Genomic DNA, 13113 nt, shown 5'->3' with positions numbered 1-13113 from the left:
AAGTCAATTCAAACCTTGATTCGATTAACATGATATAGGCATCCCCATGATGTTTTAATTATATATTCTGTTTGCTCTTGGTACTCTGATTGTTTCTGGATTGTTTGTGTGATGCTTACGTGCCTTAGTCGTGTTTCACCATTGATGTCAGTTTAAGCTTTTTAGGGTTTTAATTGGGGTTTTTTTGTAGAAGTTAAATTAGGGAAAAATAAAGACGTGGTTTTGTTCGCGTGGCCATGGCGAAGAGATTAGGATAGGTGCGCCATGTTTATATGCTTGTATGCCTTAATCGCTATTTTCCAGGTCTCCATTGCTACGAAAGAAATCGTAGCTAAAACGTAGCTATATTTGCAGTTCTTGGTGTCTTCTTGGAGAAGACGATTGCGTGTCCCTGTATGGTTGGCTGTTTTGAATTCGCGCGCGCGTTTTTACATTTATTTCTTGCGTTTTGTACATAAGGTAATGGGCGCGTTTCCATGACACAAGTTGTGTTTAGTTGAGTTGGTTGCCAAGCATGTATGGGAGGGTGAGGTCGCAGGTTCGAGCCTCCCCTCCAACATTTATTTTTCTAAATATTCCAATTACTGATCCTGTGCGCCCCAGCCTCTAACCCTCACCATACATCCTCCAAATCTTATCCTTTGATCCTGCCCTTAATTAGATCTGACGCCCCTGGTTCCTCACCCATACCATACACCTTAATAACAGCCTTATTAAATCATAAACCTAATAAACTAAATAAATTTAATTGATATTTTATTTTAATTAATTCTTTGTTAATATATTTATTTGTATAATAATTATCTTTTTATAAGTAAATTAATATATAATATTTGTATTAAATTATAATTCGTTGTCCGTTCCGATTAAATCGATTAATCGCTATGATCAACGATGATTTTAATTAAAGTGATATTTAATTAAAATATAATCAATTTCTATTATTTGGTTAAATGGTTGCAACTATTTTATTAGTTGTGATGATTAACTGTCGTCCCTTCGATTTAATTTGTTATTCTTTTTAATCGAATCAATCGATTACGAGGGGTAACAATGCATATAAAATTCTATAAAAATTATTAAAATATACCTTAATTCATCATTAGTAATAATCGAACCAAACGATTAAAATTGGTGGTGATGCGAATTTCAAATCTTTTAACTATGGTAATTGAATCAATCGATTATTGCGGTTAATAGTGACAAATCAGGGTTGTACGCCCACGCCTTCAAATAATTCTCAAATCCATCCAAAATTACAAATTATCAAACTACGATAGGCCATTCAAAAAGCCTCTGAAAAACCATATCAAATCAAATTCAAACTTTAAATGGCGTACAACCCTTCCCGAACTACGTAGACTCTGATCCTCCCTAAGGGGGTACGTAGGCACTTGGCAACAAGGCGAGTCCCCCTCTTCAAAATCTCAATCATGTCATTAAAATTCTATTTGCCACATTTATTTACAAATCCTGCCATGCAACCCTAATCTTTGAACATTAGCCTTTAGGAAAGGGCTGAGGGTGCCTAACACCTTCCCTCAGCCTGATTATAATAGCTTACCCTCAATCTCTTATCTGCGTAGGGTTTCCTATTCGCCCTTCAGAATAGGTGGCGACTCGAAAGCTGAAATTTTTAGGCAGGTTGCTACAGCTGGCGACCCTTAATAAATTAGAGTCGCCAGCTGTAGCAACCTGCCCTAAAAATTATAACTTAGAGAGCCGCCACCTATTCTGAAGGGCGAATAGGAAACCCTACGCAGTATAGAGATCAGGGTAAGATACTATATTCAGGTCGAGGGAAGGTGTTAGGCACCCAAAACCCTTTCCTAAAGGTTAACATTGCAAAGATGAAGGTTTGTGGCAAAAGATAAAGAAAGATGACAGACAGTAAATAGAGTTAAAGGCTAATTATTTGAACATGATTAAAGACCCTGGAGTAGGGGGAACCACATCTAGAGGGTTCTCCTAAACAGGGGCAAAAAAAATTTTTTTTCAAGGATCACAGGGGCATACAATCAAACATCCTATCAACTAGGGGCACTCTTCCTAAGGTTCAATCGACTTGGGTGCACATCTCGAAGCAATAACAAACAGGGGCGTGTCAGACATGGGAAGGATTCAAAAGGATAGAACACTATGGATAACCTTCCATAACCTGGAGATCAGGGGCACATCCTTCAATCTAAACGTCGAAACATATGACAAGGCTATTTCCTGGGGGGGCACTTCCCTCATAAGCATCTTTCCCACTAAACACGGGGGGCATGGGGTATCAAACCCATAAGGCAAACAATTCAAAGGTTAAAGGTGTGGAGAACCTCTAAAGGTTAAAGCGTGAAGAACCTCAAAAGGTAAAAAGCGTGGAGTAATTCAAAGGAGCCAAACTAGGGCAATGGATATCAAATCCGCAAGACACACAACAAAAGGAAAAGGCGTTCTCGCACTTTACAACATCGAACAAATCTTTCTCCTAACTACGATCTTCCGAGCTCAAACAAAACAGGTATTGGGAAATCGCGCTAGCATCACACCCCATCCTAGCAAACAGACACGCAACTCCAGCGAACTATATACGCTTTGGTTATTAATAACCTACCATTGGAGCATCACACAAACACATACAAATCATGCATTACATACATTGGTTGATACATTGCACCGTAACTTTTTCATGTGGTCTTCTTTAAGATAAATCTCACAGTCCTTTCTAGGAGCCTCCTCAAACAGTCTTATTCAAGACGAATGATTACCATTTCCAAGAACCTCTTTAGGTAGTGTTTTTCAAGACGTTATCTTTTCTAAAAAAAAAACCTTTCCAGGTAGTCTTCTCTAAGACAATCATCGTCATTTTCTAAGTACCTTTTCAGGTGGTCCTCTTTAGGACATTCCTTTTCTAAAATACCTTTTCAGGTGGTCTTCTTCAAGACATTCCTTCTCTAAGTACCTTTTCAGGTAGTCTTCTTCAGGACATTCTTTTTCTAAGTACCTTTTGAGGTAGTCTTCTTCAAGACATTCTTTTTCAAAATACCTTTTCAGGTAGTCTTCTTCAAGACGTTACTTTTCTAAGTTCCTTTTCAGGTAGTCTTTTTTCAAGACGTTCCCTTCTTTCTAAGTTCCTTTTCAGGTAGTCTTCTTTAAGACATTACTTTTCTAAGCACCTTTTCAGGTAGCCTTCTTCGAGACATTCTTGTCCTACGCACCTTTTCAGGTAGTCCCTTTCAAAAAAAACAATTCGTCATCCCTCTCAAGAACCTCTTCAGGTAGTCTTCTTTAAGACATCTTTCAACCTTTTCAGGTAGTCATCTTTAAAGACATTCTTCATCCCTTGCTAAGAACTTTTTCAAGTGATCTTCTTTAAGACAAATTTCTATCTACGCTAAGAGCCTTTACAGGTGGTCTTCTCTAAGACAAATTGCTACCATGTCGAAAAACCTTTTCAGGTAGTCTTCTTCAAGACAAACATTCACATCCATTCAAAAGACCTTTTCGGGTAATCTTACAGAAGACATTACTTCGTTCCACTCATTACGTCAACCAAGCATACGCATATGCATAAGCATACATAAACATTACAAAGCCATCATAAGCATAGTCAGGGTATAAGTGCAAGCATGGAATAAACAAGTTCAAAGGGTTTGAGGAGATAAAACCATGAGATTGCATCAGCATTAGCATACATGCATACGCATACGCATTAGCATTAGCATATACATATCACAAAAGCCCAATTTTTATTGGCAATCCAAACCATTACAAAGTCCAGTTCCCGTCTGGTAGTCAGTCCTCGTCTGACCGTTACATCAAAATTCAAATCATACAACATATGCATGCGTAAGCATTCACACATACGCATTATACAAACAACAGGGGCATGTGCATAATGCATAAGCATGATGCATACGCATTTACAAAATTCTACATAGGTAAATTTCGCGATAACACTCGCGGATAACCCTATTGGTGGTACAGGTAAATTCTGCGATAACACTCGCAGATAACCCTGGTGACATAGGTAAATTTCGCGATAACACTCGCGAATAACCCTATTGGTGGTACAGGTAAATTCTGCGATAACACTCGCAGATAACCCTGGTGACATAGGTAAATTTCGCGATAACACTCGCGAATAACCCTATTGGTGGTACAGGTAAATTCTGCGATAACACTCGCAGATAACCCTGGTAACATAGGTAAAATTCGCGATAACACTCGCGAATAACCCTATTGGTGGTACAGGTAAATTCTGCGATAACACTCGCAGATAACCCTGGTGACATAGGTAAATTTCGCGATAACACTCGCGAATAACCCTATTGGTGGTACAGGTAAATTCTGCGATAACACTCGCAGATAACCCTGGTAACATAGGTAAAATTCGCGATAACACTCGCGAATAACCCTATTGGTGGTACAGGTAAATTCTGCGATAACACTCGCAGATAACCCTGGTGACATAGGTAAATTTCGCGATAACACTCGCGAATAACCCTATTGGTGGTACAGGTAAATTCTGCGATAACACTCGCAGATAACCCTGGTAACATAGGTAAAATTCGCGATAACACTCGCGAATAACCCTATTGGTGGTACAGGTAAATTCTGCGATAACACTCGCAGATAACCCTGGTGACATAGGTAAATTTCGCGATAACACTCGCGAATAACCCTATTGGTGGTACAGGTAAATTCTGCGATAACACTCGCAGATAACCCTGGTAACATAGGTAAAATTCGCGATAACACTCGCGAATAACCCTATTGGTGGTACAGGTAAATTCTGCGATAACACTCGCAGATAACCCTGGTGACATAGGTAAATTTCGCGATAACACTCGCGAATAACCCTATTGGTGGTACAGGTAAATTCTGCGATAACACTCGCAGATAACCCTGGTAACATAGGTAAAATTCGCGATAACACTCGCGAATAACCCTATTGGTGGTACAGGTAAATTCTGCGATAACACTCGCAGATAACCCTGGTAACATAGGTAAATTTTGCGATAACACTCGCGAATAACCCTATTGGTGGTACAGGTAAATTCTGCGATAACACTCGCAGATAACCCTGGTGACATAGGTAAATTTCGCGACAACACTCGCGAATAACCCTATTGGTGGTACAGGTAATTTCTGCGATAACACTCGCAGATAACCCTGGTGACACAGGTAAATTCTGCGATAACACTCGCGAATAACCCTATTGGTGGTACAGGTAAATTCTGCGATAACACTCGCAGATAACCCTGGTGACATAGGTAAATTTCGCGACAACACTCGCGAATAACCCTATTGGTGGTACAGGTAATTTCTGCGATAACACTCGCAGATAACCCTGGTGACACAGGTAAATTCTGCTATGATATTCGCAGATAACCCTGTCGGTGCAGGTGAACTTGCTAGAATTATAGCAAGCAATCCTATTGGGGTCCACAAATTGCGGAAACTTACTAGAACTACAGTAAGTGGGGGTTCACAAACTACGGAAACTTACTAGAACTACAGTAAGTGGGGGTTCACAAACTACGGAAACTTACTAGAACTATAGTAAGTGGGGGTTCACAAACTACGGAAACTTACTAGAACTATAGTAAGTGGGGGTTCACAAACTGCGGAAGCCTGCTGACCATAGCAAGCCAATTACACAACCAACAGAAGGTCCTCGCTATTCCTTTTCAGGAACCTTTCCAGGCAGTCTTCTTTAAAGCGTATTCCATCCTTTCTAGGAGCTTTTTCAGGCACACAAGATTTTTAAACCGTTCTTCAATTGAGTTTATCACGTTAGTCCCTCGGCAGTGATATCTTCCAAAACATCATCAACAAACAATCAAAGGTGCTATCTTTCTTTTCAGAATTACTAACACATCTCAACTAACAATCATGCATCATTCAACTAACATACTTCAGTCATACATAATGCATATGCATACATCACTCTCATTTATTTTTGAGAAGCTCATTGCATCATACATTGCATGCATCATAACATTGCGTAAATTTCAGGTTGCCTTTTTAGGCTATGCAACAATCAAAGTACAGGGTCCCTTCCAGAAAGCATATGCTTCGCATTCTGAAGGAGGGTATTCACCTTGGGTGGCATCTTTAAGCCCATCTCCCACAGAGCTTCTTCCCGACAAGAGCAAATTTCAGGGCATTCTCAGTGTTCAATCATCTTCTACCTTTAGATCACGATAGGCAGACGTGCCTATCCGATTCTTCAGGTTTAAGAAGATTGAACAGGGGCAGCTGTCATACCCCAAAATTTACCCGATATAATCCATATCTTCTAATTTATTAAGGGTGTTAAAAATTAAGAGCCATAGGGTTTAATATATCTATTATTAAACTCGGCCTCTTATAAAATTCCCTTGTAAATCGGTTGAAATAAAATAGGGGTTGGAATAGCAAGTATTTTTTGGGATCCAAATAATGGGCCCAATTATTACAGAAAAAAGTTCTATCATTTTTTTTGGGATGTTATTTGTGTTTCACTAACACTTTGTTTTTATTTTAGTATTAATATCTTTTAATTTTACTAACTAATTATTGTTGTTTTTTTTAAGATTATTAAATTAGTATTAGTTATTATTAGGAGTATTATTATTAATTATTAGAATTAGGATGTTTATATTATTATTAGGATTATTTTTATATATTAGAATTATTAGGTGTAGTTTATTAAGTTAATTGGGCATTAGGCCCATTAGAAAAAAACCTAATTGTTGTATTATAAAAGGGATGACTTTGTCAGCCAATGGGGGGAGGCCGAAAAAAAAACAACAAAAATCAACCCTATTCCAATATCCCAGGCACGTTAATAAAAGGAGGAGGTGGCTGCATCAAGAAAAGAGGACTTTTGAGCGGCAAAGAAAGCCTTATAGCTAGGCTGCAGAAATCGTGAATCATAGGAACAAGATTGATATCATTGTAAACATCTGAATCGGATTCTCATTGCTCCCGGGACGTGAATCGACTCTAACCATCAACCGAAACAGACCGAAACATGCTCCTGTGTTCATGGTTATGTCGAATTTCTTCTTGAATCCGAAATCATTCATATGCATCATAAATTAATTTTGGACGTATGGTTATGCTTAGCGCATTGTTTTCAAACTCCCTGCGTCTTTTAATTTGAGTTTTAGTGCATGCTTCAAGAATCACCATGGCTAGGGTGTGAAAGCTTCAATTTGGGGCTTTGAATTCCAAGAAGAATTGAACCATATAAGGAGTGTCATCGTGCTCGGCTTGGTGGTTTGAGTCGAGCCATGGAGTTGTTTTTTTATTTATTAATGGTGTCTCATGGAGGTCGAATTTGCCAGATGCCTGTAATCGCAAATGACTCACGGAGAAGAAGGGGGCCTGGTACCGCTGTCGCACGCGTTTAAGAGTGGGAATCAAGCCATTGTTTTTATTTAGTTTATGACGTGTGAGATAATATCAGCGAGCAAGTCATGGTCTGGTGGTGAAAGGTGTTTCCACGTTTCCTTGTGCAAGGGCAGGGGTTCGATCCCTGCCTCCTGCAGATTCGCCTATTTTTTTCCCTTCCCTTGTAAATGTGCAGGTACAGATCCAGTGCTCTAGAGTCCCCAGGCCTCACCGTATGCCCTCACGCAATAGCCCTTGATTTCAGCACTGGCTTGATCCAACGTACAAGAAGATGATGAGCCCACCATACACCCTCGGAGGCTTCCCACACAGAATTACAGCCAGGTTCTTCTACATATTTTTCTATTTTATTTAGTTATTTAGATTGAATATCAATTAATTATATTTAATTGGATTTATTTATTTAATTAGGATTACATATAAAAATAGGATTAGGATTCAAACTAGGACTAGGGTAGAATTATATTTCCCGATTATTCGATGATTCGATTTAATTGATCTTAATCAATTTTAATTGATTTAATTAATTTAAATGGATATTAAAAAAAAATCACAAAAATCCTAGAAAGGTCAAGGCATTAGGGTTTACCCAATCCCATTTGCCCAAAGTATCAAAGATATTAGGATTTAATTTATTATTCGTTCCGACTAAATCTATTGGTCGCGATGGTTAATAATCGATTAATTTAATTAATCAAATCCTATAAATTAAAATTCAAATAAATTTATTTTGCTAAATGGTTTTAACCATCTTATTGGTTATGATGATTAGCATATTTCCCCTTATCAATTCGTTATTATTTGTAATCGAAACTATCGGTTATGAGGGGTAACGATAAATTAATAAATTAATAATTAAAATACATCAATTTGCTAAAAGTGATAATCGAATTAATCGATTAGAATTGCCAGCAATCCTTTATTAATCTGTTAACTATGGTGATCAAACCTATTGATCATTGCGGTTAATTGTGCCAAATCAGGGTTGTACGCCCGAAACATCTAAAATACACTAAACCACAATACTACAGGATTTTTATCCTGGGCAACTCAAAATGCCCTTTCAAATCAAATTCAAACTGCGATAGGCAATTCGAAGAGCCTCAAAACAATTTCAAAACAACTTCACACAATCTCTATAATCAATTCTAAGGCGTACAATCCTGTGCCCGAACTACGTAGACTCTGATCCTCCCTAAGGAGGTACGTAGGCACTTGGCAACAAGGCGAGTCCCCCTCTTCAAAATTCTAATCATGTCGTTATAATTCTGTTTGCCATATTTCTTTATGAACCCTGCCATGAAACCCTGATCTTTGAATTATTAGCCTTTAGGAAAGGGTTGAGGGTGCCTAACACCTTCCCTCAACCTGATTATAATAACTTACCCTGAATCTCGTATCTGCGTAGGGTTTCCTATTCGCCCTTCAGAATAGGTGGCGACTCTAAAGTTTAAATCTTTTAGGCAGGTTGCTACAACGGCAATGGGAGAAGACACATTGGCTTTGAGATCGAGATCTTAATACACAAATTTTTCATCGGTCCACTTCAATTCGGCGTAATTTTCAAAAAATTAAAATGCTTACAGAAGATGGGGTAGAAGAGATTCGGGATCAAGAAGGAATGTATGGAATTGCAAAACGTTATTTTGATACTTTGTTTGAAGCTAGAACATGAATGTATGAGTCGGTGTTGTATTTGATATAACCTGTTATTTCAAATATTGATAATGAGTTCTTTACAGCTCCTATAATGAAAGAAGAACTTTATCAGGCCTTTATTCATATGCACCCAGACAAGTCCCCTGGTCCGAATGGTTTTAATCCGATATTCAATCAGAATTTCAAGGCGATATATGGGGAGGATATTTTTACCGAGGCAAAGATTTGGTTAGATAGAGGTTTTTCCCGGATACGCTTAATGAAACAAATATTTGTCTTATCCCAAAATGTGGTAACCCTAATAGCATGAAGGATTTGCGTCAGATCTCATTGTGCAATGTGGCCTACAAAATTGTCTCAAAACTCCTTGCCAATAGATTAAAGAAATGTTTGGATAAGTGTATTGGCGAGGAGCAGTCGGATTTTGTGGAGGGGAGGTCTATTCTTGATAATTCCATGATTGCGTTTGAAGTTATCCACGTCTTTAAGAAAGGGACTTCGGGGAAAAATGCCCAATTGGACTTGAAGATAGATATGAGTAAAGCATATGATAGGATGAATTGGGGTTATTTAAAGGGGGTGTTGGTTCGATTGGGCTTTGCAGAGATTTGGATTCGGTGGATGATGATGTGTGTCTCTTTGGTGAGTTATTTTGTTCTTGTGAATGCATATAATGCTTGACCAATTCAGCCAGGAAGATGTTTGAGGCATGGGATCCCCTATCCCTTTATATCTTTATTCTTATCATTGAAGGTCTTTCGGCTCTTATCAGAGGAGCTGTCGCTCGTGGGGATCTCCACAGGATCCATATATTCAGAGGAGCATCTAGTGTGTCTCACCTGATTTTTGCTGATGATTGTTTTCTGTTTTGCAGGACAAATCTCATTGAGGTTCACAATATTATGGAGATCCTTAATCTTTATGATGAAGCATCTGGTCAAGACATTAACCTTTCTATATTTGAGGTGTTTTTTAGTAGGAATATCCGTATACCTGCTCAGGAGGATCTGGCTAGCATTATGGGGGTCCGTCATGTTCTTGGTACGGGAACCTATCTAGGACTCCCGTCCCTAATAGGTCGAAGTAAGAAAGCCACCTTTGGTTATGTGAAGGATATGATCTGGAAGAAGATTAATTCGTGGAAGGGTAGCCGATATCTAAAGTAGGGAAGGAAGTGATGATAAAGTTGGTACTTCAATTTATACATACTTACATTATGAGCCTTTTAATTCTACCTGATGGAATTGTGAATGATAATGAAAAATGCTTAATTCCTTTTGGTGGGGAGGAGGTAATAACCAAAATTGTATCTGGTGGATGACGTGAGATGAATTGATAGGTGCTAAGAATGAAGGGGGGATTAGGCTTTCGTGATCTTAAGACCTTTAATCTGGATATGGTGGCTAAGAGAGGGTGGCATCTCTTGTCTAAGTCTCAATATTTAGTTTCCAGAATCTATAAAGCAAGGTATTTTCCTCAAATGTTGTTCTTTGATGCTAATCTGTGTAATAATCCTATCTTTGTCTGGAGAGCATTTGGCAAGCTATAAAAATGTTAACTCTTGGTTGTAGGTGGAGTATTGGTGATGGTAGGAACATTTCAATGATGGGTGCTACTTGTTTTAGGGGGAAGAACAATGGAATGTTGAAAGGTCCTCAACGACAAGGTGCGTAAAATATTACTGTTAATGAGATCTTGTCTCCTAACGGTAAATTTTGGAACGCCCATTTAATAAGGGAACTGTTTGATTATGTAGTTGTGGCTGATATCCTCCAAACTTCTTTGGTTGAAGACGTATCTAAAGACAAATGGATTTGAAAAGAGGAGTAAAATGGTTGCTATAGTGTTCGGTCGGGGTATAGATTGTGGATAAATGAGCATAGGACACTGGGCTTTAGCGGTATGGAAGGAGATTGGCGTAGCCTATGGAATATTAAGGCGCCACCAAGAGTAAAACACCTTCTTTGGAGGATATGTATGGATTGTCTTTCCACTAGAATAAGGGTGCAACAATTTCATGTTTATTGCCCGGTCACATACCCGTTTTGTGAGCATCAAATGGAAGATTCATGGCATGTTTTCTTTGGTTGTAATACTAAAAATCGGCGTTGGCGCACAACAAGTTTGTCTCATATTATTGACCCCCCCATATTCATATTTTTCATGATGCTTCATCTTTGATTCTTGATATTTGTAGTAAGGAGGATAGAATGATGGTGGGGAGAGCCACGGTTATGATTGACATTTTATGGAGAAACTATAATAACATGATCTGGAATAATGAGAGTGAGGTTTACCATAAACTTGGCTTGCATGCTTTTTGTAGTTGGAAAGAGTGGTTTATGGCTCAAGAAAGTAGTGATTGGGATCAAATTTACCAACCTATTTTGAATTGGAACCCTCTGATGGAAGGAAGATTGAAATGCAATGTAGATGCGGGTTTTAACAATATTCGGGGTACTACGAATAGGGGCTGGTGTATGAGAGACCACTTGGGGAATTTTATTTATGCTAGGGCCGCTTGGGATTTTGGTTCCTACCCAATCCTTGAAGCGGAAGCGTTGGCTCTCAAAGAAGCTATCCCTAGCGCTATAGAGTTGCAATTAGAGAATGTTATTTTTTAGAATGATTCTCAGAACACGACGCAGGATATTCAAACAGACTTTATGGGTTTCTCCTAATTTAGTTCTATCATTTATGCTATTTGTAGCTTATTGCTTAATTTCCTAACTTTGAGGTAAAATTTGTAAAGCGCCAAGCGAATTTGGTTGCTCAGGTTATAGTAAAGGCGGACGATTACTGGACAAGACGTAGTTTCTTTCATATGATCCCTCCTTGCATTGAACCTTTACTTCTTAATGATATGAGTTGATTTTCTTTTGGTAAAAAAACAAATAGGCTTTATTTAACAGGCTAACCAGGCCTTCGAAAAGGTCATGCTCAGGCCTAAAAATAAGCATACGACAAGATACATACCAGACTTAAGCTTCGGTTTTTTTGACAGACCAAATTTAAACTTCACAAAACCTAACTCGACCCAGCCTATTTCTATCCCAAATCCTCAAGGGTTCATTTTCCTTTTTCTTCACTTCTTAATTAAAACAATGTCCACATTATTGATCTTTCCTCAATTTTTGTATTCAATCCTATTATATTGTTTGTTTATTTTCTACCATTATTTTTTTATTCTTAGAAAAACCAAAGAGAGGAAATTTTAAATTTGATCACCTAATAAATTATAGTTGTCCAGAAAGCTCCAATAACAAATAAGGAGTTGAAGAAATTGTTAGAGCGGGTTCATTTTTTTCTTCGCAATTAAAGATTTCTTGCCAGATATTTTATGTTTTTGTAGATATTAAGATGTGTCATTTTTTTGTAAGCAAGGAGTATATTAAACAGAGAACCACAGTTCTTTGAACTTGTTACAAAAAAGCCCCGGATACACAGCACCAGAAGAAAAATTAAACGCCAATTGCCTCTTACGACAAATAGTATAAAGGGAGCCTATTAAACTCGTAAAAATTACAATTGGGTTGTATAATTTTCCTAAAAAAATCCCAACACCAAACTAACGCTTTTATCCCCCAAACTATATCGAATATGTTCCAAGTATCTCCCCTAAAGATAATGCCATTCCTAACCGTCCAAAGAGACCAAACAACTGCCAACCACACCACACCCTCCTTACCCTTTCTAACTTTAACTTTTCTTCCGTAATAGTACCATTTCAAAAAACTTTCCTTCAAATCCCTTGCTTTATAACTATCGAAACCAATCCTTTCGGTAATATCTCTCCAAACTGAATCCGCGTTATGGCATGTCAAAAGCAAATGAACTGAAGTTTCCTCCCTTATACAACAGTTAACACAAGATGAGTTGGAAAAAGATATAATACCTCTTTTAGTTAAATCTCCTTTCGTCGGAAGTCTATAAATAAAATTCTGCCAACCGAAAGCTCTAATCTTCATCGGGACGTCCATCTTCCAAACGATTGTTAAAGCCTTATCAAATTCGCCCAAAGGACCATATGAAACACGATTAGCATTTATAAGATTATAACAACTT

The 13113-nt window shown here is 38.1% G+C and overlaps 1 protein-coding gene across 1 annotated transcript; it reads left to right on the top strand.

Moving 5' to 3' along the window:
• Positions 1 to 9354: 9354 nt before the first annotated feature.
• LOC131650282 (uncharacterized) lies at positions 9355 to 10214 on the top strand. Its single transcript, XM_058919998.1, has 2 exons — positions 9355 to 9613; positions 9739 to 10214. The coding sequence occupies exons 1-2, from the start codon at positions 9355 to 9357 to the stop codon at positions 10212 to 10214; spliced, it is 735 nt and encodes a 244-aa protein (XP_058775981.1).
• The last annotated feature ends 2899 nt before the right edge of the window (positions 10215 to 13113 follow it).

Source organism: Vicia villosa, linkage group LG2 (genome assembly GCF_029867415.1).
Source record: "Vicia villosa cultivar HV-30 ecotype Madison, WI linkage group LG2, Vvil1.0, whole genome shotgun sequence".
NCBI lineage: Eukaryota > Viridiplantae > Streptophyta > Magnoliopsida > Fabales > Fabaceae > Vicia > Vicia villosa.
This window is presented reverse-complemented; position numbering and strand designations above follow the sequence as displayed.

Coding starts and splice junctions, on each gene's coding strand:
- LOC131650282 (XM_058919998.1), top strand. CDS start 9,355: ATGAAGGATTTGCGTCAGATCTCATTGTGCAATGTGGCCTACAAAATT. Junction 9,614..9,738: donor ATATGATAGGATGAATTGGG/GTTATTTAAAGG, acceptor TGACCAATTCAG/CCAGGAAGATGTTTGAGGCA.